General features: G+C 35.2%; 5 protein-coding genes across 5 annotated transcripts; 3 read left to right on the forward strand and 2 right to left on the reverse strand.

Moving 5' to 3' along the window:
- Nucleotides 1-1,459: 1,459 nt before the first annotated feature.
- Nucleotides 1,460-2,098, reverse strand: LOC136412449 (endonuclease III-like). The gene has a single exon (XM_066395514.1). It carries the CDS (start codon nt 2,096-2,098, stop codon nt 1,460-1,462), a length of 639 nt encoding a protein of 212 aa, XP_066251611.1.
- A 5,941-nt stretch (nt 2,099-8,039) lies between these two features.
- Nucleotides 8,040-9,014, forward strand: LOC136412450 ((3aS,4S,5R,7aS)-5-hydroxy-7a-methyl-1-oxo-octahydro-1H-indene-4-carboxyl-CoA dehydrogenase-like). The gene has a single exon (XM_066395515.1). It carries the CDS (start codon nt 8,040-8,042, stop codon nt 9,012-9,014), a length of 975 nt encoding a protein of 324 aa, XP_066251612.1.
- Nucleotides 9,015-17,123: 8,109 nt separating this feature from the next.
- Nucleotides 17,124-18,449, forward strand: LOC136412451 (dihydrolipoyllysine-residue acetyltransferase component of pyruvate dehydrogenase complex-like). Its single transcript, XM_066395516.1, has one exon. It carries the CDS (start codon nt 17,124-17,126, stop codon nt 18,447-18,449), a length of 1,326 nt encoding a protein of 441 aa, XP_066251613.1.
- A 2,241-nt stretch (nt 18,450-20,690) lies between these two features.
- On the reverse strand, nt 20,691-22,046 carry LOC136412452 (phosphomannomutase-like). The gene has a single exon (XM_066395518.1). The coding sequence runs from the start codon at nt 22,044-22,046 to the stop codon at nt 20,691-20,693; it is 1,356 nt and encodes a 451-aa protein (XP_066251615.1).
- A 128-nt stretch (nt 22,047-22,174) lies between these two features.
- Nucleotides 22,175-24,088, forward strand: LOC136412453 (myosin heavy chain, clone 203-like). The gene has a single exon (XM_066395519.1). The coding sequence runs from the start codon at nt 22,175-22,177 to the stop codon at nt 24,086-24,088; it is 1,914 nt and encodes a 637-aa protein (XP_066251616.1).
- Nucleotides 24,089-24,462: the final 374 nt, after the last annotated feature.

Below are 24,462 nucleotides of genomic sequence, written 5' to 3' on the forward strand. Positions count from 1 at the left end.
GTGTGCATATTTCATAGATATCATCAGCAAGGTAGTAATCTGTTATTACTTCCCTTAGAAAAGTTTGTTCGGTTTGATGTAATATTTGTTTTAAATAGTGCATAGAGTGTTTACAATATAGCAGTATAAGTATTTTAAGATTGACATGAAAATTGACCCCGTAGAGCTAACTAGGAAATTGATCTCTTTTGAGAGTATAACACCAGAAGACAGCGGGGCAATAGAGTATATGGCAACAATCTTCAAGAAGAGCGGCTTTGATTGTGAGATTTTAGAATTTGGTGATAAAGTTAAAAATCTTTATGCGAAATATATAAATGGAGTACCAAATTTGTGCTTTGCTGGGCACGTTGATGTTGTACCACCGGGTCAGTTAAAAGATTGGGCATTTGGTCCATTTAATCCAGAAGTGAGGGATGGAATGCTATATGGAAGAGGGGCCGCTGATATGAAAAGCGGAGTAGCTGCATTTATTGCTGCTATGGTAAATTTGATTGCAGAGAAGTTTCAATTTAATGGTTCGATAAGTGCATTGATTACCAGTGCTGAAGAAAGCATGGAAGAATATGGAACAAAGGCAGTTTTGGAATGGATGAAAAATAAGCAGAAAAAGATAGATTTTTGTGTGGTTGGCGAACCAACCAGTAGTGAGAAATTAGGTGATACCATAAAAATAGGCAGAAGAGGTTCTGTAACATTTGAATTAATTTGCCATGGAAAACAAGGGCACGTTGCCTACCCAGACCTAGCAGACAATCCAATATATAAGGTAATATCGATATTGAGTAAGGTAAAAAATACTACTTTTGATCATGGTAATAAATATTTTCAGCCTTCACATTGCGAAGTTACTACTATCGATGTTGGAAATAATACTAGCAATCTAATACCTGGCTCAGCAACTACACGTTTTAACATTCGATATAACAATGAACAAACACCGGGTGGCTTATATAAGCTGATTGATGAAATATGCTCCAGTGTAACTAGCGATTATAAACTTTCTGTGCATAGCAGCAGGGACGTTTTCCTCTCTACTCCCGATAGAAATACTGATATTATGCTTGATGCAATAAGTAAGGTTACCAACATTGATGCTATACTTAGCACAAGTGGTGGCACATCTGACGCTGCGTTTATCAAAGATGTTTGTCCAGTGATTGAATTTGGTATAATCAACAAAACCGCACATCAGATAAACGAATGCGTATCAGTAAACGATATACACAAGTTAACAGCTATATATAAGGAATTTATAGAAAATTATTTCAATCCCACTAATAAAATATTGAATCAGGTCAACGTGGTTAGTAATATATCTAGTGGTCCATTGTTAGCTTAGATGTAATCAGATCTCTTGCATAACTGTTGTTTGAATAATAACTTGTATCATTCCAGCAAAATGTGTCAAGTAAGTTTTTTCGTTTCTATAGCTACTTGGATGACAAAAAAAGAAATACTAGACTTTATACCTTTTGCACTCAAATTCACATAAATCATGAATTATGCACGTTTCACACGAAGGTTTCTGTGCTTTGCAAACATATCTACCATGCAAAACTAGCCAATGATGAGCATAAAGCAGGTATTTTTTGGGAACCACATTTAAAAGAGATTGTTCTGTTTTAAACACATCTTTTTCTTTCACAAGCCCGATTCTATTGCTCACTCTAAAAACGTGAGTATCAACTGCCAATGTTGGAATGCCAAGCCCCGAATTTAAGAATACATTAGCGCTCTTTCTTCCCACTCCCGGCAAAGACACCAAATCATCGAAATCAGTAGGCACTTTGCTATTGTACCTCTCAATCAATATTTTGCTGAGCCCGATTATGTTTTTTGCTTTGGAATTATATAAACCAATACTGCTTATGCATTTTCTTAGCTCACTCTGCCCAAAACCCAGCATTTTTTCTGGCGTATCAGTGATACTAAATAGCTCCTTTGTAATTTTATTAACGCTTATATCAGTTGTTCGCGCTGATAGAACTATCGCAACTAATAACGTAAAATCATTGGTATAATTCAGCTCTATTTTTGGTGCAGGATTTGATTGCTTGAATTTTTCAAATATCAGTTCTACTTTTTTTGAGTCCATGCATAGAGCTAAAAGCTTATACTACACTGGTTGCTGTGCAAATTCAATTCCTTTAGGCTTAGATAGTCCTTCAGCATTAACATCAGACATATCAGTTTTTACCTCATCAAAATTCCTCTCAGCAAATTCGCTTGCCACTTCCGCAAAACACTTTTTAATAAGAGGCATAACAATTGGCATTAACAGTTTTCGTGGATCATACCATCCTAATAGGTCAGTTTCCTTTTGTACCCTATCTCTTGGATCCTCTTCTAGTAAATCTTTTGTGTGCTTTTCAGCATATATTTCACAGCCTTTTGAGAAAACAGGAGCTAACATTTCAATTAATACTGCCAATAACAATAGTGAACCAAGTATGGTTCCACCAACAGTTAATCTATTAGCAATGAAATTTGTTGTAAGTAGATAAACAGAAAAAGCAGCTAAAGGATAGTTGATAAGAAGCTTACTACCTAGTGCGATATAGTTTATTTTACTCATGAATTCATCAGTAGAAATTTCTGAGTTGGCATATTTTTTCATATAATGACCTATTAATAAACGAGAGGCGTTACTAATAATGATATTAAGTGCTATGATCCACCATGAAAAATAGCAACCTATAGTAATTGTAGTTAATAGAGCTAAAGGCAGAACACTTAGGGAGTGTTAAATAAACTGTGTCAAACCGCATTTTTAATTCAACTCAATTTTCAATCTACCAGGAAAGAAAATATCAAGCTGAGAGATGGTTAACGCCCAGTCATGTACAGGCATAGTCCATTTTTCCTCTGCTTTCTTTATAGCACAATATACCTGTTTATACAAGGCATTTGTGCTGGTAAATGAACCCTTAGTTTTAGTGAATTTTCTGATCTGTCTATGCAACCCCTCAATTGGGTTGGTAGTATAAATTAGGCTTCTAACAGGGCCAGAATACTTGAAATAACCAGACAAATTTTCCCAATTGTTCTGCCACGATTTTACAACCAATGGATACTTTTCTCCCCATTTTTCTTCCAGCTCAAGTAAGTAATTCTCAGCAATTTCTCTACTTGTAGCACGATATATTTTTTTCAAATCATTCATGAAAACTTTTACATCTTTGCTCGATACATATTTTAGTAAATTCCTTATTTGATGCACGATACATAGCTGTACCTCTGCGTTAGGAAATACGCTGTTTATTGCTGTAGGAAAGCTTTTTAGACCATCAACACATGCAATTAGAACATCTTCTACCCCTCTTTCTTTGAGGTCATTTAGCACCCCTAACCAGAAGTTAGCTCCTTCGCTTTCAGCTAAATAAAAGCCCAAAACTTCTTTTCTGCCATTCTGATCTATACCTAATATATTGTACATACATTTACTTACACAACGTCCATCTTCTTTCACTTTAAAGAACATTCCATCCATAAAAACTATTGGATAAATCGCTTGCAGCGGGCGGTTGCGCCATTCATTGATTACTGGTAGCAGTTTATCAGTAATGCTGGATATCTCTGCTGCTGATATTTTGTGATCATAAATTTCCTCGACATGTGACGCTATATCTCTATAGCCCATACCACTGGCAAATGTACTTAATACCTTTGCTTCAAGCTCTGGATGTAGGCTTGTTTGTCTTTTTCTGACTATTTGCGGTTCAAAACTTCCTTCTCTATCTCTTGGCGTTAAAAGCTCAAACGACCCTGCACTTGTGCGCAAAGTCTTCGCATTTCTTCATCTTCATTTGATAAGTGATTTTCTATTTCACCTTCCAAGCTTGCCTCCAACAGCCTTTTTATCAATGGTGTTAATGCTCCACCCCTTCCTGTTAGCGGTTTACCTTCTCTGATAGATGATAAAATATTTGATTCTAGTTCTTTGTAATCTACCAATCCGTTAGTTCTATTTGCTATTTTTTGACTCATGTCAAACCTCCATTTTTTTATATCAATTATTACTTTGTTTTTCGGTTTGACACAGTTTATTTAACACTCCCAAAGCAGTGTTAACAATTTCCACAATTAACACCAGGAATAGGCTGCTTATCATTACTGCACGTTCTAGATTACTTACATCCAAAACAAACAAAATTGAGACACATACTATAAAAAGTAGCAACTCCTGTCTGAACGCAATTTCTGATATAAAAGCTGATTTTATTCCTTCACAAGAGTATTGAATTGCTTTTATTAGACGAATAATGCCCTTCTTCATTATTACTCACAAAACCCTTTAATCAAAATTTTAACTCATTTGGATTTGCTACACCCTATAGCATTTTATCATTTGTTCACCCTATTGGTTTTGAAATTAAGATTTACTGCAACTACAATAAGTGCTCTTATCATCACATTTTGGTGTTAAGTCGGGATAGAACGTGAGTATAGCATCATTCTTTCTTACAAACACTGATTGATAATTGTCATCCTCCATTTTATACAGGCACATTCCATCTTTTCCCAATTCCTTAAACGCCTTAGTTGCAGAAATTAAAATATCATCGGCATGAAGGTTATATGCATATCCATTTGGGCATTTAACTTTCACTTCTCCATCCTTGCCCAAACATTTCATTCCGAATGTATAAACTGGTGGCTTAATATCTGATTTATTGCATAGGGACTTATCATTCCAAATTGCACCTGCCCATTTATCTTCTTGAGCTTCAACGTATCTACCTACAAAATGCATACCACCTAATTTATTGTTTGGCTCACCACAAAAAATATGTTCAAACCCTACAGTTTCTTTTTCACTTCCACTATTTGTAAACCAAATGTTAGCCAGCTCATCTTTAAATAATTCCAAATCCGCATCTGGTGTGACAATTTGATGATCAAGCTCATCATATATTCCTTTCACTACTTCTTGATGCTGCGGACAACTAAGTAAAATTTTGAAATCTTCTTTATCTGGATGTGCTCCCCAATCTCCACAAACTTTCAACACTCCTCTATCGAAGTCAGTTAATTCTGGAAACGGTGGCTGGTTGTGAACTGAAAAATGGTTCAAAATTGACCTCAACATTTTCTTCTACATAGCCGGTGTGAAAATAATGATCCTTAATATAAAAAATAAATCCTATTATTGGTATTATTAAACATAAAATTAGTTTAACTGTCTTCGACATAATCATGTTCACAAAAAAGCTAGCTTACAAGAAACAATTTAAAAAAGTTTTAATCTAATCATTTTTGCAGAGCAGCAACTCCCGGCATTTCATCACCACTTAACCAATCTAAAAATGCTCCTCCACCAGTGGAAACATATGTAAAATCCTTATCGGTAAAGCCTGCAGCGCTTATTGCAGATAGACTATCACCTCCCCCTATTATGCTGGTTAACTTTCCTTTGTGCGTTAAGTCACTTACGATTTTCATTACCCCTATTGTACCACTTGCAAAAGCTGAATGTTCAAAAACACCAATAGGTCCATTCCACAGCAGAGTCTTACTGCTTGCTATTATACTGCTTATTGTACTCAAAGTTTGTGGTCCGATATCCAAAATTATATCACCGTCCAAAATGGACTCAGTTCTTCTTGAAATACTAGTACTGTAATCAGAGTTTACTGCAACCAGAACGTCTTCTGGCACAACTATTTTGCAATTGTTTTTATTTGCTGTTTCAACAATATTATGTAGAAGGTCGTCAACACCATTTTGAAAGAAAGATTTCCCTATATTTACTTTGCTAAATGACAAAAAATTATTAGCAATTGCACCACCGAGAACTAGGTAATCAACCTTTTCTGTTAGCTTTATAAGCATTTTTATCTTAGTTGACATTTTGGCTCCCCCAACTATCGCAGTAATAGGTTTAGCTTTAAATGATACAGCTTTTTCAAGATACTTTAGCTCATCTTGCAAGCAAAATCCTGCATAGGAGGGTAAAAATTCTGTAATGCGTGAAATAGAAGCGTGAGCTCTGTGAGAGCAAGAAAATGCATCATTTACATATATATCCGCCAGAGATGCTAATTGTCTGGCAAAGTTTGCATCATTCTCCTTTTCCTCTTCATAAAATCTTAGATTCTCCAGTAATATTATATCTCCTGCATCCATAGCACTCACTGCTTTTTGCACTTTTTCACCAACGCAATCATCAATGAATTTCACTTTTTTATTTAGTAACTGTGATAAAGTGTCAATTATATTTTTTAGCGACAGATTATCGTCTCTAGCCTTTGGGCGTCCGAAATGCGATATAATAATAATCTTTGCACTCGCATTCACTAAATACTGAATAGTAGGCAATGCTCTCAAAATACGAGTGACGTCACGAATTTCTCCATCTTTTATAGGAACATTGAAGTCAACTCTAAGTAAGACGGCTTTATTGTGAAGATCACAATTTTCTATACTAGGTATGTTCATTACAAAATTGAAGCTATAAAGTCACTATACAGCAGTTTGATCTAAAGTAAAGTTTTAAGCTTACGAACGTTTAAGGAAATTTGCATGCCAAACACTTGACACTGGAACCTTATCGTCATGTCACCGCAAACTGTCATACCGCCGCGGTATCTCTAGATCCCGCTAACACGTAGCGGGATGACGATTGTCAGGGTGTCATCCCAGCGCCCCTATGATGTCATTCAAGTAGCTGACACTGGTTCCTTTATGATGGCAGTGCTCCTATGGTGTCATTCCAGTGCTTGACACTGGAATCCAGCCTTTCCATAATCATCAAAACATTGTATTTTAACGTAAAACAGCTATTTTTATGCTCACCAACTTAATAAAATTCCTGGATTCCAGTGCCAAGCACTGGAATGACACCTCTCTTGGGCTCTTTTAGCTATAAACATTAAGAAATTTACCAAATAAAAAAAAGGCAAAAAAAGCCCTAGTCATTGTCTATTTTCAGTATTGGCGTTTTTTAAGTCTTAAACACTGCAATTTAGCTGCTTTTAATTGCAACTAACCTATGCTGCAAATATTTAAGAAATTTACTAAGCAGAAAAAAAAGCAAAAGAAACCCCGTGTTAGCTAGTTGTCACTCTCTAATCCTGCAAATCGGCGTACTATACTGTCTTAAACGACTTATAAGCGCGTTTCAGCTTATATAGGTAAAAACCCAGAAATGTTGTGAAGACATAAGGTGCACATAGTGCAAAAAATTAAAAATAAGACGCCAACTACGTTGTTTTCTTGCTGTTTAATCTGCACAGATGAAGATAACTGAATACCTTCAGTACCATGATAAGGAGGCTGGCGGAGTTTGTCAAGTAAGTTTTTCGTTTAATCCGTTTCTATGGCTTAGGTGCCCTTGACTTCCGGCTGGGTCGAATTTGTATAGCTACATTGTCAGTAAATCTAAATTGCTTTAATAATTTTGATTGAAAAATAGTTTTTCTATTATATAAATGCTACTTTAGGGTAATCAAAATGGAAGACGATAAATATAGCCTAGGTTTAAGAGTTATCCATTGGTTGATGGCTATTTTTATTATCGGTATGCTTTGCTCTGGACTTTATATGAAAAGCTTACCACTTAGCAATGAAATTAAGTTCAACATATACGCTATTCATAAGGCTTGCGGTATCACTATTCTTGGATTAATCATAGTACGCATATTTTTTCGCGTCTTTACTTATGTTCCACCACTTCCAGCAAATTTTTCTCGGTTTGTAATCAATATAAGTAAAGCAGTACACTTTGGTTTATATTCTTTGATGGTGCTAATGCCACTATCTGGCTATGTCATGTCTTCTGCTTCTAGCAAACAGATCAAATATTTTTTTCATATCCCTTTGTTGATTAATCAAAACAAAGATCTAGCTAATACGGCTAACGAGCTACATTCGATGCTTGCATATTTTATGGTACTCTTTATAGTCTTACATATACTTGGCGCCTTAAAACACACATTTATAGATAAACAAAACATTTTTAAACGTATGATATAGGTTATATGTTAAGTAGCCTCTGGAAAAAAGGAACAGATTTTCTTGGCAGTGAGTTTGCTATAATGGGTGGTGCTATGAGCTGGGTTTCAGAGAGAAATTTGGTTTCAGCAATTTCAAACGCTGGTGGTTTTGGTGTAATTGCATGTGGTGCAATGTTTCCAGACTTACTGGAAAAAGAAATCATAGAGACGCAGAAATTAACTAACAAACCATTTGGTGTAAACCTAATTACTATGCACCCAAAGTTGGGTGAGTTGATAGATGTGTGTATTGAAACGAAAGTAAGCCATATAGTACTTGCTGGTGGGCTACCAACAAAGCCTAATATAGAAAAAATCAAGGGTGCAGGCATTAAAGTTATGTGCTTTGCACCAGCATTAAGCCTTGCGAAAAGGTTAGTAAAAATGGGAGTAGATGCATTAATAATAGAAGGAATGGAAGCAGGTGGGCATATAGGTCCAGTTAGCACTTCTGTTCTTGCACAAGAGATATTGCCTCATTTTAAAAATGAACAAATACCAGTGTTTGTTGCAGGTGGAATAGGAAGAGGTGAAATGATAATTAATTACCTGGAAATGGGAGCAAGTGGCTGTCAAATAGGTACATTATTTGTCTGCACTAATGAGTCAATTGCCCACAAAAATTTCAAGGAAGTGTTTATTAAATCGGCCGCACGTAATGCAATACCTTCTGTACAGATAAGTGCTGATTTTCCTGTAATTCCTGTAAGAGCTATAGCCAACAAAGCAAGTGATGACTTCATGAAGCGTCAAAAAGAAGTTATTGATGAATACCAAAAGGGCCAGATCTCAAAAGAAGATGGGCAGCTTGAAATAGAAAAATTCTGGGCTGGAGCTTTAAGAAGAGCAGTAATTGATGGAGATGTTGAAACAGGATCTCTAATGGCTGGCCAAAGTGTTGGTATGGTTGATAGGGAAAAGCCTGTAAAAGAAGTAGTGAATATGTTAGTTCAACAGGCAAACAATCATATTGAACGCAAATCTGTAGAAGCAGCAAAGCAAATAGTTAACCAGTAAGCAAGTCATAATTATCTCTGAAAGAGCCCATTATAGGGCATAATTGCCCAGTTTTAATGTAAAATTAACGCTAAAGAGGTATCTATACATTTTGTTATGTATGGAGGAGTCTATGCTAAGTTCTAAAAAAGATATTAACCAACAATTGCACGACACTATATACAAAAAGGTAACAAAAAAAACACATAATCATAAAAGCCCAAAAAAAAATGGAGATGGAACTATCAAAAAATGCATAGAGTTGTTCAAGCAAGGGGCTGATCCTAAGGTATTAATTCGATTAGAAAAATCACTGAAAGAGCAAGAAGAATCTTATAATTATTACACCAAAAAATTTCTTCCAGTGTTGGAAACAGAAGTAATGAAATTAGAGGTCGAGCTTTCAGTATCTAACAATGAAAGAGAACAATTACAAAGATCACCAACAAGAAGAGGGAAAATATTAGAAATAATTTCAGGGATTATTAAAAGGAGCAGCAATAAAGATTCAAAAATAGAAGAACAACCTATTAATTCCATAAAAAAAGAGATCCCAGTGTCAAGCACTGGGATGACAGAAAATAATGTAGAAAGTCCAACTAAAGAAGAAGTATGTGCTAGTAGCTCAGATAGTGGAGTAAGTTCACGCAAACCGAGTGAAGAAAGTTTAGAATCACCAATAAGTAGTAGAAGGAGCCGTATGAGCTCAATATTAAGCTCTGCTGGAGAAAATAACGATCCACAAAAAGAAGATACTGGGAATCAAATGCAACCAGAGCAGACTGCAGAAGAAGAGCCACAGGTGTCATCCCAGTGCGTGACACTGGGATCCAGAGAAAAAGAAAGTATGGATCCAAATAGTCAAACTACTCAGATGACAGGCAGCCAGGCAAAAGATTCAATGCAACCCGAAGAAAAAAGGGACAGAAAAAACGCCATTACAATCGTGCAGAAATTTCCTTTGAATAAGAAAAAGGGTGAAGATACTCCACTTGAAAAACAACCCAATAACAGAAATCTTCACGTTGCACTTGTAGCAGGTTGTGCTCTCTCCACAATAGGGTGCATTGTTGCAGGAGCAATGACATCAGGATTGATAGGAGCAGGACTACTTGCTATGGCTGCAGTGTTTGCTATAGCAGCAGTAGCTGAATTGCATTTAAACTTCCTATCAAGTAAATTAACATCCATTAATGTGAGTCCTCTTGTTGATGATAAAGAGCTTACAGCATGTTCACAGCGGTAAAAATTAAATATGTGTTACTTGTAGTGGATAAGTGAATTCAGTTCTTGCCTATTGATATAAAAGTTGTTATATTTGAGGAATGTTTAAAAGGTGTTTAGTTGATGCGCATTCAATTGAATAAAGTTTTGGTTTTTATAGCCTTATTAAGTTTCATTTTTGCATCATATTCTAGCGAAGCAAGTTCGGTGAGTGATGAGTTAAAGGATGTACAAGAAACGGTAAAAAATTTTATTTCTTCATTTTCAATTAAAGATACTGTAGAAAATATGAGTCCTTCAACAATCATAGGGTTGTGTATAGCTGCGGTGATACTTGCAGTAGTGTTCAGAGGTCTAATCTTTTTTATGATAATGTTTGGTGTACTGGTCCTGATGTTCGGTAGTACAGAAAAGGCAACAGACTACTTAAAAGAAAAATTTAACTTTGCAAAAGATATAAAATTACAATCCGATAGCGAAAAAAAAGATAAAAATTAAGATAGTATTTTTATCTTTTTTAATTATCTTTATTGAATACGCATATGCAGCTAAAAGTACCAGCGATTAACTCTAAGTTTGAAAAAAAGAACAACTTAGCATTACTAGAAAGCATCGATTTAGATTTTGTTCCTTATGCTTGTCATTACGATGAAGAAACCATACTAACAAAACAGGGAGAATTGTTAAAAATAACCAAGTTAGAAGATTATTCTTCTGTTGATAACTACAGCGACCTCAGAACTGAAATTAGAAAAAGCATATCAAAAAATATTAATAGCCTGTATTTTACCGTTTGGATTCATACCGTTAGAAAGCGCAATAAACTGAGCTTGAAATGGAATAAAACTGAAGACTTCTCTGACAACCTACATTCAACGTGGTTTAATAAACTAACTGATAGTAAATTACAGTATATAAATGAACTATACATTGTAATATTGTTTAGCGATTTTGGCAAGCATACTAATAATTCGTTTTTTTTCAATAGAATAAAGAATAAGCATAAATTGTCTTTACAAGAAAGCCATCAGGAGTTGCAAAAGATAACTGACTTAATTCAAAATGATTTAGAACCTTTTGGAGCTAAAAAACTGGGCCTAAGGTTTAGTGAAGGTAAAATATATTCTGAAATGATAGAATTTCTCCACTATATTGTTACATTAACGCACAAAGATTATCCAATACATGAAAGGGACCTGTCGCAATATATTAGAAATTTTAAAATAGCTTTTGGTTTCAATACGTTTCAAACAATATTTGAAAATCAACAGAAATTTGGCTCTATTTTCAGCATAAAAGAATACCGGGAAATCTCTTTAGGTAATATAGATAGATGCTTGCAGCTTGAATCTGAATTTATCATTACAGAAATAATGATATTTACTAGTAATAATAAAGCAATAAAAGAATTTAAAAAACAAATCAACATGCTGCAAATTAGTGAGGATAATACCTTACTTAAAAGCTCAGGAATTGAAGAAATAATAGAGCTTGAAAAGACCTCTAGTATAGACTTCTGCCAACAGAAAATTATTTTTACAATATTTGCAGATGATAGGAATAAGTTAGCTGAAAGTATTAGTGATTTATCTTCTATAATGTCATTAGTTGGCTTCATGATGTTTAGAACTGATTTACATATGGAAAGTCATTTTTGGGCACAACTTCCAGGCAATTTTGCTTTTATTACGCAACCGAAAAATATCTTAACAAAATACGCTTGCAGCTTTGCTATGCTGCACGATTTTACGTCAGGTACATTAAAAGGAAGAAGGTGGAAAGAAGCGGTAATGATTTTTTTCTCAAAAAAAGGAAATCCTTACTTCTTTAATTTTCATGGAAAAAGAAATAATGGCCATACTACGATACTCGGAGCTCCAAATTCAGGCAGAACTTCACTCATTAATTTTCTATTATCAGAATCAAGAAAGTTTAACCCAAGAATTGTCATATTGGATAACACTGGAAAATCAATAATTTTTACTAAAGCAGTGAGTGGTAAATATTACATAATCGATCCAAAATATAAGGACAAAAGCCTAAAATTTAATCCACTAAACATTGAAGATAGTGCTTCCAATCGCAATATGTTGGTTGAACTGATCAGAAGAATGGTAGCCGATACGAGCTTGGCGGACGTAGAAGAAAAGATAAGAAAAATTGTGGATTCTATATTTGCTATACCCAAGGAATCACGTTCTATTTCACAAATTTCTGAGGTGCTCTTGCTCCTTGGGGGTAAGATAAGTAGATGGTGTAACGATGGTGACTTTGCTTACTTATTTCAAGATGGTGATGAATCAGATATTGACTGGGAAACAAAAATTATATCTCTCAACACCGCAAACCTTACAAAAAAAAAGGAATGTATGTCCGTGATACTTTACTATTTTTTATATTCTTTTGAGGCAAAATGTGATGGCTCGCCTGCAATACTTGTTTTGGATGAAGCATGGGAGATAAGTAATATTTTTCCTACAGAGAAAGAGTTTGATAACTGGATGCAAAGAATGACGGAACTAAATGTTGTAGTAATCCTAAGTACTGAAAATTTAAATCTCGCATTTGCTAGCAAATTTACTCAATATTTAGATAAACATGTTGATACAAGAATCTTGATGCCGAACGTCAATGCAAATAGATTATACATGAAGGCATTTTCTCTATCGAAAGAGGAGCTGAATATAATTCTGCAGACGCCAACACAGGAAGGTTTATTTTTGATAAAACAGTACAAAGGATTAGTAACCTTAAATCTGGATTTGAAGGATATGCAAGAAATACATGTACTTTCAGCTAACAAAGAGACTATAAAGTATATGTATGAGGCAATAAAAGAAAAAGGAGAAGAAGTTAATGAGTGGTTACCGGTATTTTATGAGAAGTGTAAAGCTTAATTTCTTATTGATATTTTTTTTGATACTTGGTCTTTCGTATCAAGGATATGCTGATTGTCCAACATTTGTAGAAAGTAATACTTGGTGGGAAGCAATAGTTGGTGGAGATTGGGTAAAGGAAATTAAGGTGCAAGCAATAAAAGATCAAGGAGTTGATGGTTACTTTAATCCCAAAATTAGAGTATGTGCTTATGATGGACAAAGTTATTGTTATGACTTACAAAGTGGGGAATCCTGCCGCCAGATATATGGAACGCAAGGTACAGGAGCTGGAGTTTCTGCTGCAGCTTTTATTGATTGGGAAGGGGATAAAACAAAAGCTGGAGGAGAAATTGCTCGGGGTCTTAAATGGGAATGGGCAGACGGTGTTACTGATGAGGAAAAAAGAAGATTCGCTAACTCTCCTAAAATATGTGCTTGCAGTCAAAAAGGGGCTTGTATGTCAGGAATTTCTTCATGGGGTTCTAGAGTATTTTCGGGTGAGAATATTTTTCGTCCTGGGGAGATGGAAAAAGTCTGTGATACCTGCTACCAAACGGCAGTAAAATGTGCTCCCGTGCCACTTGCACCTAGCCCCCCTCCATTTTGCGAGCAACTTGCAATGTCACCTCCACAAGTTAGAATTGTTCCTATAACAGATAAAGACAATGATTACTTTAATCCTAAGGTTAAGGTAATCATTGGTGATCTGAAAGGAAGAGACGGAGAGATTGGAGAAAAATTAGATTTCCCTAAAGGGTATGGAGAAAATAAAGCTGAGTGGCGCTCTATTTTAGACAAAGATGGCATCACGTACTACTTCAAAACTTATAGAGAAAAAGATAAGCTCTGTGCTAAATACCATGGAACTCAAGGTATAGATGAAGAGAGTCTGCAGTTTATTCGCTGTTTCCCTGCACCACCTGCTCCAGAGCCTGAAGTAGTAGAAATAGTACAAAGTAACACGTCTGGAAAGCAGAGTGACACGTTAAAGATAAGAATGAAGATGAGCGAGAGCGCTTGTACTTATGAAGCACGTGGAACCTACAGTGATGGTTTATGTACTTTTAATGTTAATACCGCTGTAAATATTGGCCCCCTATCTTTAAAAGTAGTAAAACCAGCAATAGTAGCAAAAACAACTGATAGTAATATTGATAATATTATAAAAGGTATATTAGAAAGTAATCCGCAACAATTTAAAGTTCTGAAAGAATATGGCTATGTTCTTGATGTGCAAGTTAAATGTTCTAAAGGCGGAAGTTTTTATAGTTTTAATGATTTTGAGAAAAAGTTAAAAGACAAATCTATTCAATGTGAATTTAATAACTCTGGGCAGCCGGAAATAGAAGTAAAGTATAAAGGAAATTCTAACAGTAAAATGCTTTGTCTTTCTGGATGGCAGCCAGAACCAGAGGAGTTTGTTCTTGAAAGAGAAAATAAAATAATACCACTAAAATTAATGGGAACAAGATATACTAAATACAATTCTGTTTATTCAAAGGAATCAAATCAGTTCTATTATCTTCCAAGCAAGGAAATAGGTGACCTTTTGAAAAGACCTCAAAATCAGTTGGATAAAATAATATTTAATAAGCAAGGGTATGGTTTCTTCCCTGACAACAATAAACAGGAAAAGGGGAAATGCAGTTACTGTGTAAAAAGAAATGATGAGATAGACGATACATTTAAATCTAGTAAAGGACTGAAAGTAGTGTACAAGTTGACGGATGTAGAGCATAGAGAAAAATGTAATCAAGGTGATGATGGTTGTATCTGCTTTACTGGAACATGCAGCCGTTCAACACGATATGTAGACAAAGAAAACACTCAACCTTTTTATACAAAGATTTCACAAAATACAAATGGCGTTGTCACGCAACCAGAAGCACCAATAAAAGCAAACAGAACGGAGGTCTTTTACGCTGATAAATTGTGTAGGTTCGATTTAGAAGGTCTCAAAAAGAAATTAAAAGAAAAATTAAAAGAGATAATCAAGGAGCAGCTGAAAAATAAGAAACCAGATCTTGAAAAAAATAATGAAAAATCCTATGATCATAAAAATAAAGATGTTTATACAGATGACTTATCAATAAAATTTGATCGTATTAAAATAGAAGCGTGGGGAAGTGGTGAAGCAGGTCATATACAAGGTAGTGGCTGTGACAATCAAAAATGCCATTCTACTGAAAGCAGAGTAGGGATGCCAGGAGATTATATTAAAGCTAAACTGAAAATCGATCCTAATTATCCTATAATTAAGGTGCAAGTCACAGAGGGAGGGGGTAACCAGGAAGGTAACCTCTCAGATAAGGACGGGGGACCTGTTTTCATAGAAATGTGCAATTCGCAGAAGCAACATTGCCAGCAACTGATTACTGTTGCAGGTGGAGGTGAGTATAGAACATACGGTGGTAAGGGTTATGAGGAAACAGTAATTCATAAGCAAGATTTAAAGCTAGAGGAGAAAATTGTAAAGGCAGATAAACTGAAGTCTACACAAGACAATCAAATAGCATATATAGAAAATGGTGAAATCAAGTATGAAACAGTAGAGTGTGGAAGTGGTTTGAGAAGCAGTAGATCTGGTGCAGGTGGCTGCATTAATAAAAGCAAAGGAATTTATGGTAAAGGCTCTCCAGGGTATGTGAAGATTAGACCTATTATAAAGGAATTTGACGAAGAAGAAATAAATGCTGCTATTAAAAAAGTAATAGAGGATCTATACGATCTTGAAACTATGACTGATTTTTGGGTAGGGGATCTTAACGTGAATATAAGTGGGATAATTAAAGAGGAAGTCAAAAAAGAATTATCAAGGTAAAAAGATATAGCTCTGGAAATGATGCTCTTGTTTTAATAATTAATTAAAGTAAAGCATGTAGTAAATGGTGTAATTGCTGTATCTTAACAAAAAGGTATAACGAATGTAAGAGGAGGGTGCTTTATGTCTCTAAAGAATAAAATTTCTGAGTTAATAGAACAACAATTTAGCATTAAATACCATGACAATTATTTGGCTTGCACTATACATAATTGGGCTGCAAGCGAAATATCTGATTCTATTACTTTTTGCATAATTGGTTGTGGAAATTGCAAGATTGGATATCAAGATGTTGCAAAGTCATTCAACATAACAAAAGAAGAAATTGACCAAGGTAATATTGCAAGCATAGAAAGTAAAATAAAAAGTGAAGCTGAAAAATCAGGTAGCGAGTTTTCTGAGTTGATTTCTAGAGTGGATCAATCGCTAAGAGAGCAGAGTGAAAAGTCTATTGTACAAATTTTAGATTCATCCGCTGAGGAGATGTTAAGGAGTTTCTGTGATAGCCCTGTACAGTCTCCAGAGCCTCAAGAACCCTCTGCTTCATCTGAAGAGCATGCTACAGAAGGCCCAGAAACTAGTGTTAATTCAGATCTTTTGTCAACCTAATCAACCCCATATATATGTTTTTTTTGTACCCATGCTTTGCGTTTTGGGGTGGAAAGAAAGCACCATTCTTCGTTGCATTTTTCTATCTTCATCACAACAAACTTGTCTATTTTCATAGTAATCTTGCTGTCTACACTCTGTTTTTGATATCCATAAGTATCTTCTTTTACAATCGCGTAGCGCTTATCACTAAGAAGATTGCCTTTTATCCATCCGCAGTCTTCATGTATATCACAGGCCTTTTTCCAACTCTCAAACTCTTCTATCACTTTCAGGGGCAGATTTTTGCAAGTGTATATCCATTTTACAGGATAGTGAAACCCTGGCCCCGTTCTCATGTTGATCTTATTTGATTTGGTTGAAACAAAGTTGTTAGCAAGCAAGCTATGGCTAAATAATAAAAACAATAGGATAATAGTACTGAACCAAGATCCCAGTGTCACGCACTGGGATAACGTGAGGGATAGTGTAACAGACTTATTCATCATAATTCACGATTAGGTTGACATAAGATAAAGAGTAAATTAAAAATTGAATAGATCTTTAAATGCAAAATCAATGCCTATAGAAATATTAATGCCTGCTCTTTCACCGACAATGAGCAAAACTGGAGGAAAAATTGTAAAGTGGCATAAAAAAGAACAAGACAAAGTTGAAGTAGGCGACGTAATTGCTGAGATAGAGACTGATAAAGCCATAATGGAGTTTGAATCTATAGATGAAGGAGTTTTAGCAAAAATTTTAGTAACAGAAGGAACAAGTGGCGTGCCTGTAAATCAACCAATAGCTTTAATACTGGAAGAAGGAGAAGATGAAAGTGCACTTAACAACTATACTTCAACTTCCATCAATAGTGCAGTTAAAAAGGAAGTGACAAAAAGTGCTGTTGATAATCAAAAATCAGAACACCAAGATTTAAACGGAAAGCCAATAAGTCATTCTTCGGTGTCATTCCAGCGTGTGACGCTGGAATCCAACCCCTCAATGTCATCCCAGTGCTTGACACTGGGATCTAGAAAAGAAGAATGGATCCCAGTGTCAGCTACTCAGATGACAGAGGGTTATGCAGAAGGTAGAACAAAAATAAGCCCATTAGCTAAGAAAATAGCTCAAAATGAAGGGGTTAATGTGCAGCAATTAAAAGGTACAGGACCATATGGTCGCATAATTAAGGCTGATGTGTTGGAGTTTTTAGGCAGTGGTATACATACTGAAAGTCCTGAGAAAGATACCATAGTTGAAGTAAGCAACATGCGCCAAGTGATAGCACAGCGCCTGACTGAATCAAAACAGAATGTTCCACATTTTTATTTAACTGTAGACTGCCAGGTTGATAAGTTAATATCGTTAAAAAACGAGATTAACTCAGCAGATGAAAACAATAAAGTAACAATTAATGACTTAGTAATAAAAGCTGTGGCCTTCAGTATGAAAAAATTTCCTGATATAAATTCTTCGTGGATAGATAATAAAATACTTAAATACTCGAATGTAGATATTTCAATTGCTGTAGCACTTGAAGATGGGCTAATTACTCCTATAGTAAAAAATGCTGATAAAAAGGGTATTTTATCTATATCAAAAGAAGTGAAAGATTTAGTAAGCAGAGCAAGATCTGGAAAATTGAAACCTGAAGAGTTTCAAGGAGGTGGGTTTACTATTTCTAATTTAGGAATGTTTGGTATAAAAGCCTTCAGTGCTATAATCAATCCGCCGCAATCTTGCATTATGGCAGTTGGTGCATCCAAAAAACAACCAATTGTTATGAATGAGAAAATAGAGATAGCAGAAATAATGACAGTAACACTTTCTGTTGACCATAGAGCAGTTGATGGGGCACTCGGAGCAAAGTTTTTAAATGCCTTTAAGCATTATATAGAGAATCCTCTGGTGATGTTTATTGAAACTGCGGTAACCTATTAGCATCGTTATTACAAAATTAATACCTCTAAGTTTATAATTCTACTAGTTAATAGGCTTAGAGGTAAAAAAATGAATACTACAGTAGAAAAAAATAATCCAAAAATTTTTCCTAAAAATGAAGGAAAGATTAACTCAAAAGGCATGGTTGCCCCACCGGTACCACCAAGAGCACCAGAGACCAAGTTATCGTCGCAGAATGAGTTAGAAAAAATAGTAAAGCTTAAGAAAGTTGCTCCACCTGTTCCTCCGAAATCTTCCCAAGCTAAATTTGCTGGAATAAAAGCAATTTTTGAGCGAAATGCACCTCATTCTCAAGCAAATGATAGTAATAAAACAGTGAGTAGCAATCTTGGAAGAACATTTGGCTCAACAATGCAAAAACTCATGGAAGACAACATTCATAGCACTCCTAACAAACAACGCCGCGATTCAGGGGATAGTGGCATATCTTCATGCAGTGATGTTAGTAGCAGTACTCTTGATAAAAAAGCTAAAACTTATAATCCACTTGATTGGAATCCAATCTATCAAGGTAAAAAGCTCTTTAGCTTAGGCGATATGTCGAGTAATTCGTCTTCATGTAGTGAAAAAAGCAATATTTCAGATGTAAGCGATAAGTCTAATAATTCAAACATTGTCAGATGTAATATTACTAGGAGTAACAGTAAGGAAGACCTTCGTAAACCTGATGCTTCACATAATGACAAATCTGCAGGTAAAAAATTATCTAATGTCAATGTAAGCGAATTAATCAGAAAGTTTGAACAAGGTAATGACATAGTAAAAGGGCGTTAATCAAATGTTACCCTATCTTTGTATATGTGAAGGTAGGGTATCTTTTGGGAGTGTTAAATAAACTGTGTCAAACCGCATTTTTAATTCAACTCAATTTTCAATCTACCAGGAAAGAAAATATCAAGCTGAGAGATGGTTAACGCCCAGTCATGTACAGGCATAGTCCATTTTTCCTCTGCTTTCTTTATAGCACAATATACCTGTTTATACAAGGCATTTGTGCTGGTAAATGAACCCTTAGTTTTAGTGAATTTTCTGATCTGTCTATGCAACCCCTCAATTGGGTTGGTAGTATAAATTAGGCTTCTAACAGGGCCAGAATACTTGAAATAACCAGACAAATTTTCCCAATTGTTCTGCCACGATTTTACAACCAATGGATACTTTTCTCCCCATTTTTCTTCCAGCTCAAGTAAGTAATTCTCAGCAATTTCTCTACTTGTAGCACGATATATTTTTTTCAAATCATTCATGAAAACTTTTACATCTTTGCTCGATACATATTTTAGTAAATTCCTTATTTGATGCACGATACATAGCTGTACCTCTGCGTTAGGAAATACGCTGTTTATTGCTGTAGGAAAGCTTTTTAGACCATCAACACATGCAATTAGAACATCTTCTACCCCTCTTTCTTTGAGGTCATTTAGCACCCCTAACCAGAAGTTAGCTCCTTCGCTTTCAGCTAAATAAAAGCCCAAAACTTCTTTTCTGCCATTCTGATCTATACCTAATATATTGTACATACATTTACTTACACAACGTCCATCTTCTTTCACTTTAAAGAACATTCCATCCATAAAAACTATTGGATAAATCGCTTGCAGCGGGCGGTTGCGCCATTCATTGATTACTGGTAGCAGTTTATCAGTAATGCTGGATATCTCTGCTGCTGATATTTTGTGATCATAAATTTCCTCGACATGTGACGCTATATCTCTATAGCCCATACCACTGGCAAATGTACTTAATACCTTTGCTTCAAGCTCTGGATGTAGGCTTGTTTGTCTTTTTCTGACTATTTGCGGTTCAAAACTTCCTTCTCTATCTCTTGGCGTTAAAAGCTCAAACGACCCTGCACTTGTGCGCAAAGTCTTCGCATTTCTTCATCTTCATTTGATAAGTGATTTTCTATTTCACCTTCCAAGCTTGCCTCCAACAGCCTTTTTATCAATGGTGTTAATGCTCCACCCCTTCCTGTTAGCGGTTTACCTTCTCTGATAGATGATAAAATATTTGATTCTAGTTCTTTGTAATCTACCAATCCGTTAGTTCTATTTGCTATTTTTTGACTCATGTCAAACCTCCATTTTTTTATATCAATTATTACTTTGTTTTTCGGTTTGACACAGTTTATTTAACACTCCCATGCTGCAGCCTGACCAGGTGATAAGTACATTTAGCCTATTTATCTTTATACTTTCATGTCAATTTTATAAATCAAATTTATTTCTGTGAGTAGCTACAATTTAAAGACCTTGCTTCATCAATGTAATGGAACAAAACCTTTTTAGTAAGTTCAAAACCCTCTAAAGTCTCTCCTTCACATCTTGCTGTAATGCAGTTTTGCGTATTTGATACCCTAAGAAGCCACCAACCTTTATTATCGGTTACCTTAACACCATCAAGATCTGAAAATACAATATTTTGCTTCTCCAGTGTTTTCTTTATTGATTCAATTATTTGAAATTTTTTCTCATCTTTCACTACAATCTTTACTTCATGAGTGATATATAACTTCGGTAAATCCTCAATCACCTGAGATAGGCTTTGGTTTTTCTTAAGCAAAATGTCAACTGCTTTAACAGCAGAATATAGCCCATCATCAAAACTTAGCTCAGAAAAGAAGAAGTGCCCGCTTAATTCACCAGCAAACTTTGCCTCTTCCTCTACCATCTTCTTCTTAACTAGTGAATGTCCAGTAGCGCAGGTAATAACTTGCCCTCCTAACTTGCTAACAAAATCATGCACTTTCATACTCATTTTTACGTTAGCAATAACTTTGCTTTCTGGATATTCCTCCAACACTTCACGTGCAAAAATTATAAATAAATGGTCATTGGAAACAACGTTGCCTTTATTATCAATTAAGCGCACCCTATCGCTATCGCCATCTAGCGCAATGCCAAGATCACATCCATACTCCTTCACAACGTCAATTAATTGAGCGAGATTTTTTTCCTCTATGGGATCTGGATCATGCAGTGGAAATGTCCCATCTATAGAATTATTGGTTACGATGTGCGTATGACCAGGCAAGATCTTTTCAATATACCTTATGATTCCACTTGCTGGACTATTTCCACAATCCCAGGCTATTTTTAATTTCTGTGTAGTATTATTCTTCACTGCACTTTTTAATATGCGAATGTACTCACTATATATATTTATGTTAATTAAGCTTCCAATTCTTGTGCTGTTTTTAATTGGACTGCTTATAATTTCCTTTATCTCTTGATCTGAGAAGACTTTTTTATTACTAAAAAATTTAAAGCCATTATATTCGCTGGGGTTATGAGAGGCAGTTATTATGATACCAAGATCCGCCTGTGTGATTTGTGTTGCAGCGTAAAGCATAGGTGAAGAGCATAGTCCAACGCGTATAACATTTGCACCGGATAAAGTTAAGCCCCTAATTAATTCTCTTTCTATACCTGGTGAATCTATTCTACTATCGTAGCCGACACAAACATTAGCTACGGTTTGGCCAAACTTTCTGCCTATTTCGTACCCATCATTAATCTGCAAATCTTTGCCTATTATACCTCTAATATCGTATTTTCTTATAATGGTATTGTCCATACTGTACTTCTTGAAGTGACTACTATATAACATTTTGGCCAAATGCACAAGTTTATTTATCAAACAATTAGTTGACTTTTTAAAGAAATCTGTTAATATTATAGCATGCTTTCTAAAAATGTAAAATTATGCCGTGGGAAAACGAAAATGTATTTATAGCTGAAAGTCAAAGCTTAGATGTGGATGAACAGAAGAAAAATGATATTTTAAGTGTCATTGAATCTTGCAACGATCTTCAGGATTTTATAAAAAAACTAAAGGAAGAAAATCTCATCTGGTACTTTATTGGTCCTTTACGCAAAAATGAGAACATTACAGGACAGATAAATTTAAAGTGGGAAAAGGAGTTCCAAAAATTTGAGCAATCAATAGACGCAATGCATAAAGAACTTAAGTCGTCTCTGCCTGGTCAAAATTTCTTAGTGTATCCAACAAAGGATAATGACTTCAAAATTAGATTTGAAAATGAAGAAAAACCAATAGAAATTAGCAATATTTTAAGGACCAGCAGTGAAGGTAAGGTTTATAATATATCTTTAGGGAAAGATAGTCAAATAACCGCAAGCAAGAAAAATGGTAATGAGAGGCACTATGATTTTACTGGTTCAAGCTCATGTGAAATGACCATTAATTGGCAGGCTAAGGATTCTGAAGGTAACAGCATAGACTGTAGCATGACCGTGAAATTGGATTCTGGTGGTATACAGAGTGTTATTGGTGAGCCAAAATTTGGAGGAATAACGAGTTCAGAAGAAGTATTAAAGTTAGTTGGACAAAATAAAGAAGTTTTTATCAACAGAAAAACTCTGTATCAAGCTTTTACTGATATAGGTCAAGATATGGACAGTCTCGAGCCCACACAAGATCTATCATCGCAATTGCCTACACCAAGCAGCAGTGGGTATTCCTCTCCTAGCACACCTTCTTCACGTAGAAGTTCTTCTTCTGTTGAAAGCGAGATTGGTGATGAAGAGTCTGAAATCACTGATGAATACATTGACGACGACTACGATGAACAAGAAATACACAAAGATTATAAGAAAAAGTATAAACAAGAAGGATTAAAAGGTGTAGATGAGGCTATAAATGAAATTAACAAACTTGCAGAGCAGCGTGACAATCTAAGCTTAGAACGTGACTCCTTGAGAGATAAAGTTAATGAACAACAGCGAGTGATATTTGAAAGAGATCAAAGAATAAAGGAGCAAGATGCTTCTATTAAGTCACTTATAGAGAAACTCGAAAAATTAGAAGAACTTAATCAAAAGATAGAAAAAGAAGGTGATACACAAATAAGCGAATTAAGTGAAGAAAAGCAAACTGGGGAAGAAGAAGCTGAAAGACTTAAAGCTGAATTAAAAAGGATGACGCAAGAATTAGCTTGGAAGAATCAAAATATTGAGCAGTTAACACAAAAGATAGAGAAAGAACTGCAGGATAAAAATGATGTAATAGAAAGCTTAAATGATAAGTTGAAAGATAAAGAAGATGAAGTTCAATCAGTAAATGGGATAAATAAAGAACTACAGAAGAAATTGAAGCAAAGTGAAGCTAATTTAACTGTACTAGAGAAAAAGAGTGCAAATTTGGAGAATGATCTGAAGAAAATAGTGGAAGGTTTAAAGGATGATCATAAAAAGCAGTTGGCAGAACAGTTAATGGAAACAAAAAAGGAAAACAATACATTGGCTGAAACGGCGAGCCAATTGTCTAAAGAATTAAATGAATTACAGAGAGAAAAGGAAGATTTAGAGAGGGAAATTCGACAACTTGAACCTGGAAGATCACTTGCAGATGAGCTAAGCGAAGAAAATACGAAGAGGGAAATAGAAAAACTTCAATATCAACTTAAGGAAAAGGAAGGGATGTTAACGTGTACACAGGAAGAGCTGGCATCTGTCAAAGAGAGTCTAGAGCAACTGCAGAACATATTACAGCAGGAAAAAGGTCAGGCAACTCAAACTGAAGTTGAATATGAAAGTAGAGGAACAAGCATGCAGCAGCAAGACCAAGGTATACAAGCTGTAAATGTAATAGTTTAGACTTGATCTGACAGGCATGAATTATCTGACAGAAGAATCGACGAAGTCAAAACCGATATCAGAATCTGTTTTAATGTTATCAATATTTTTTTGGTAAGCAATATGCATACTATCAAAAAAGGTCTGCATAGGAGTCTTACCATAGCAATACTTACCGGAATGAGGTCTAGCTCTGTTGTAAGAATGCAACCAATGATCGACATCTAACTGAAGCTCCTCCAAAGTACTATAAATCTTTTTCCTAAAGATAATATTGTAACATTCATCTTGCATAGTTCTATGAAACCTTTCACATATACCATTAGTCTGTGGAGAATAAGCTTTGGTTCTAGAATGATCAATATTTTCTACTCCCAAATATAACTGGTACGCAT

Source organism: Euwallacea similis, chromosome 12 (assembly GCF_039881205.1).
Source record: "Euwallacea similis isolate ESF13 chromosome 12, ESF131.1, whole genome shotgun sequence".
NCBI lineage: Eukaryota > Metazoa > Arthropoda > Insecta > Coleoptera > Curculionidae > Euwallacea > Euwallacea similis.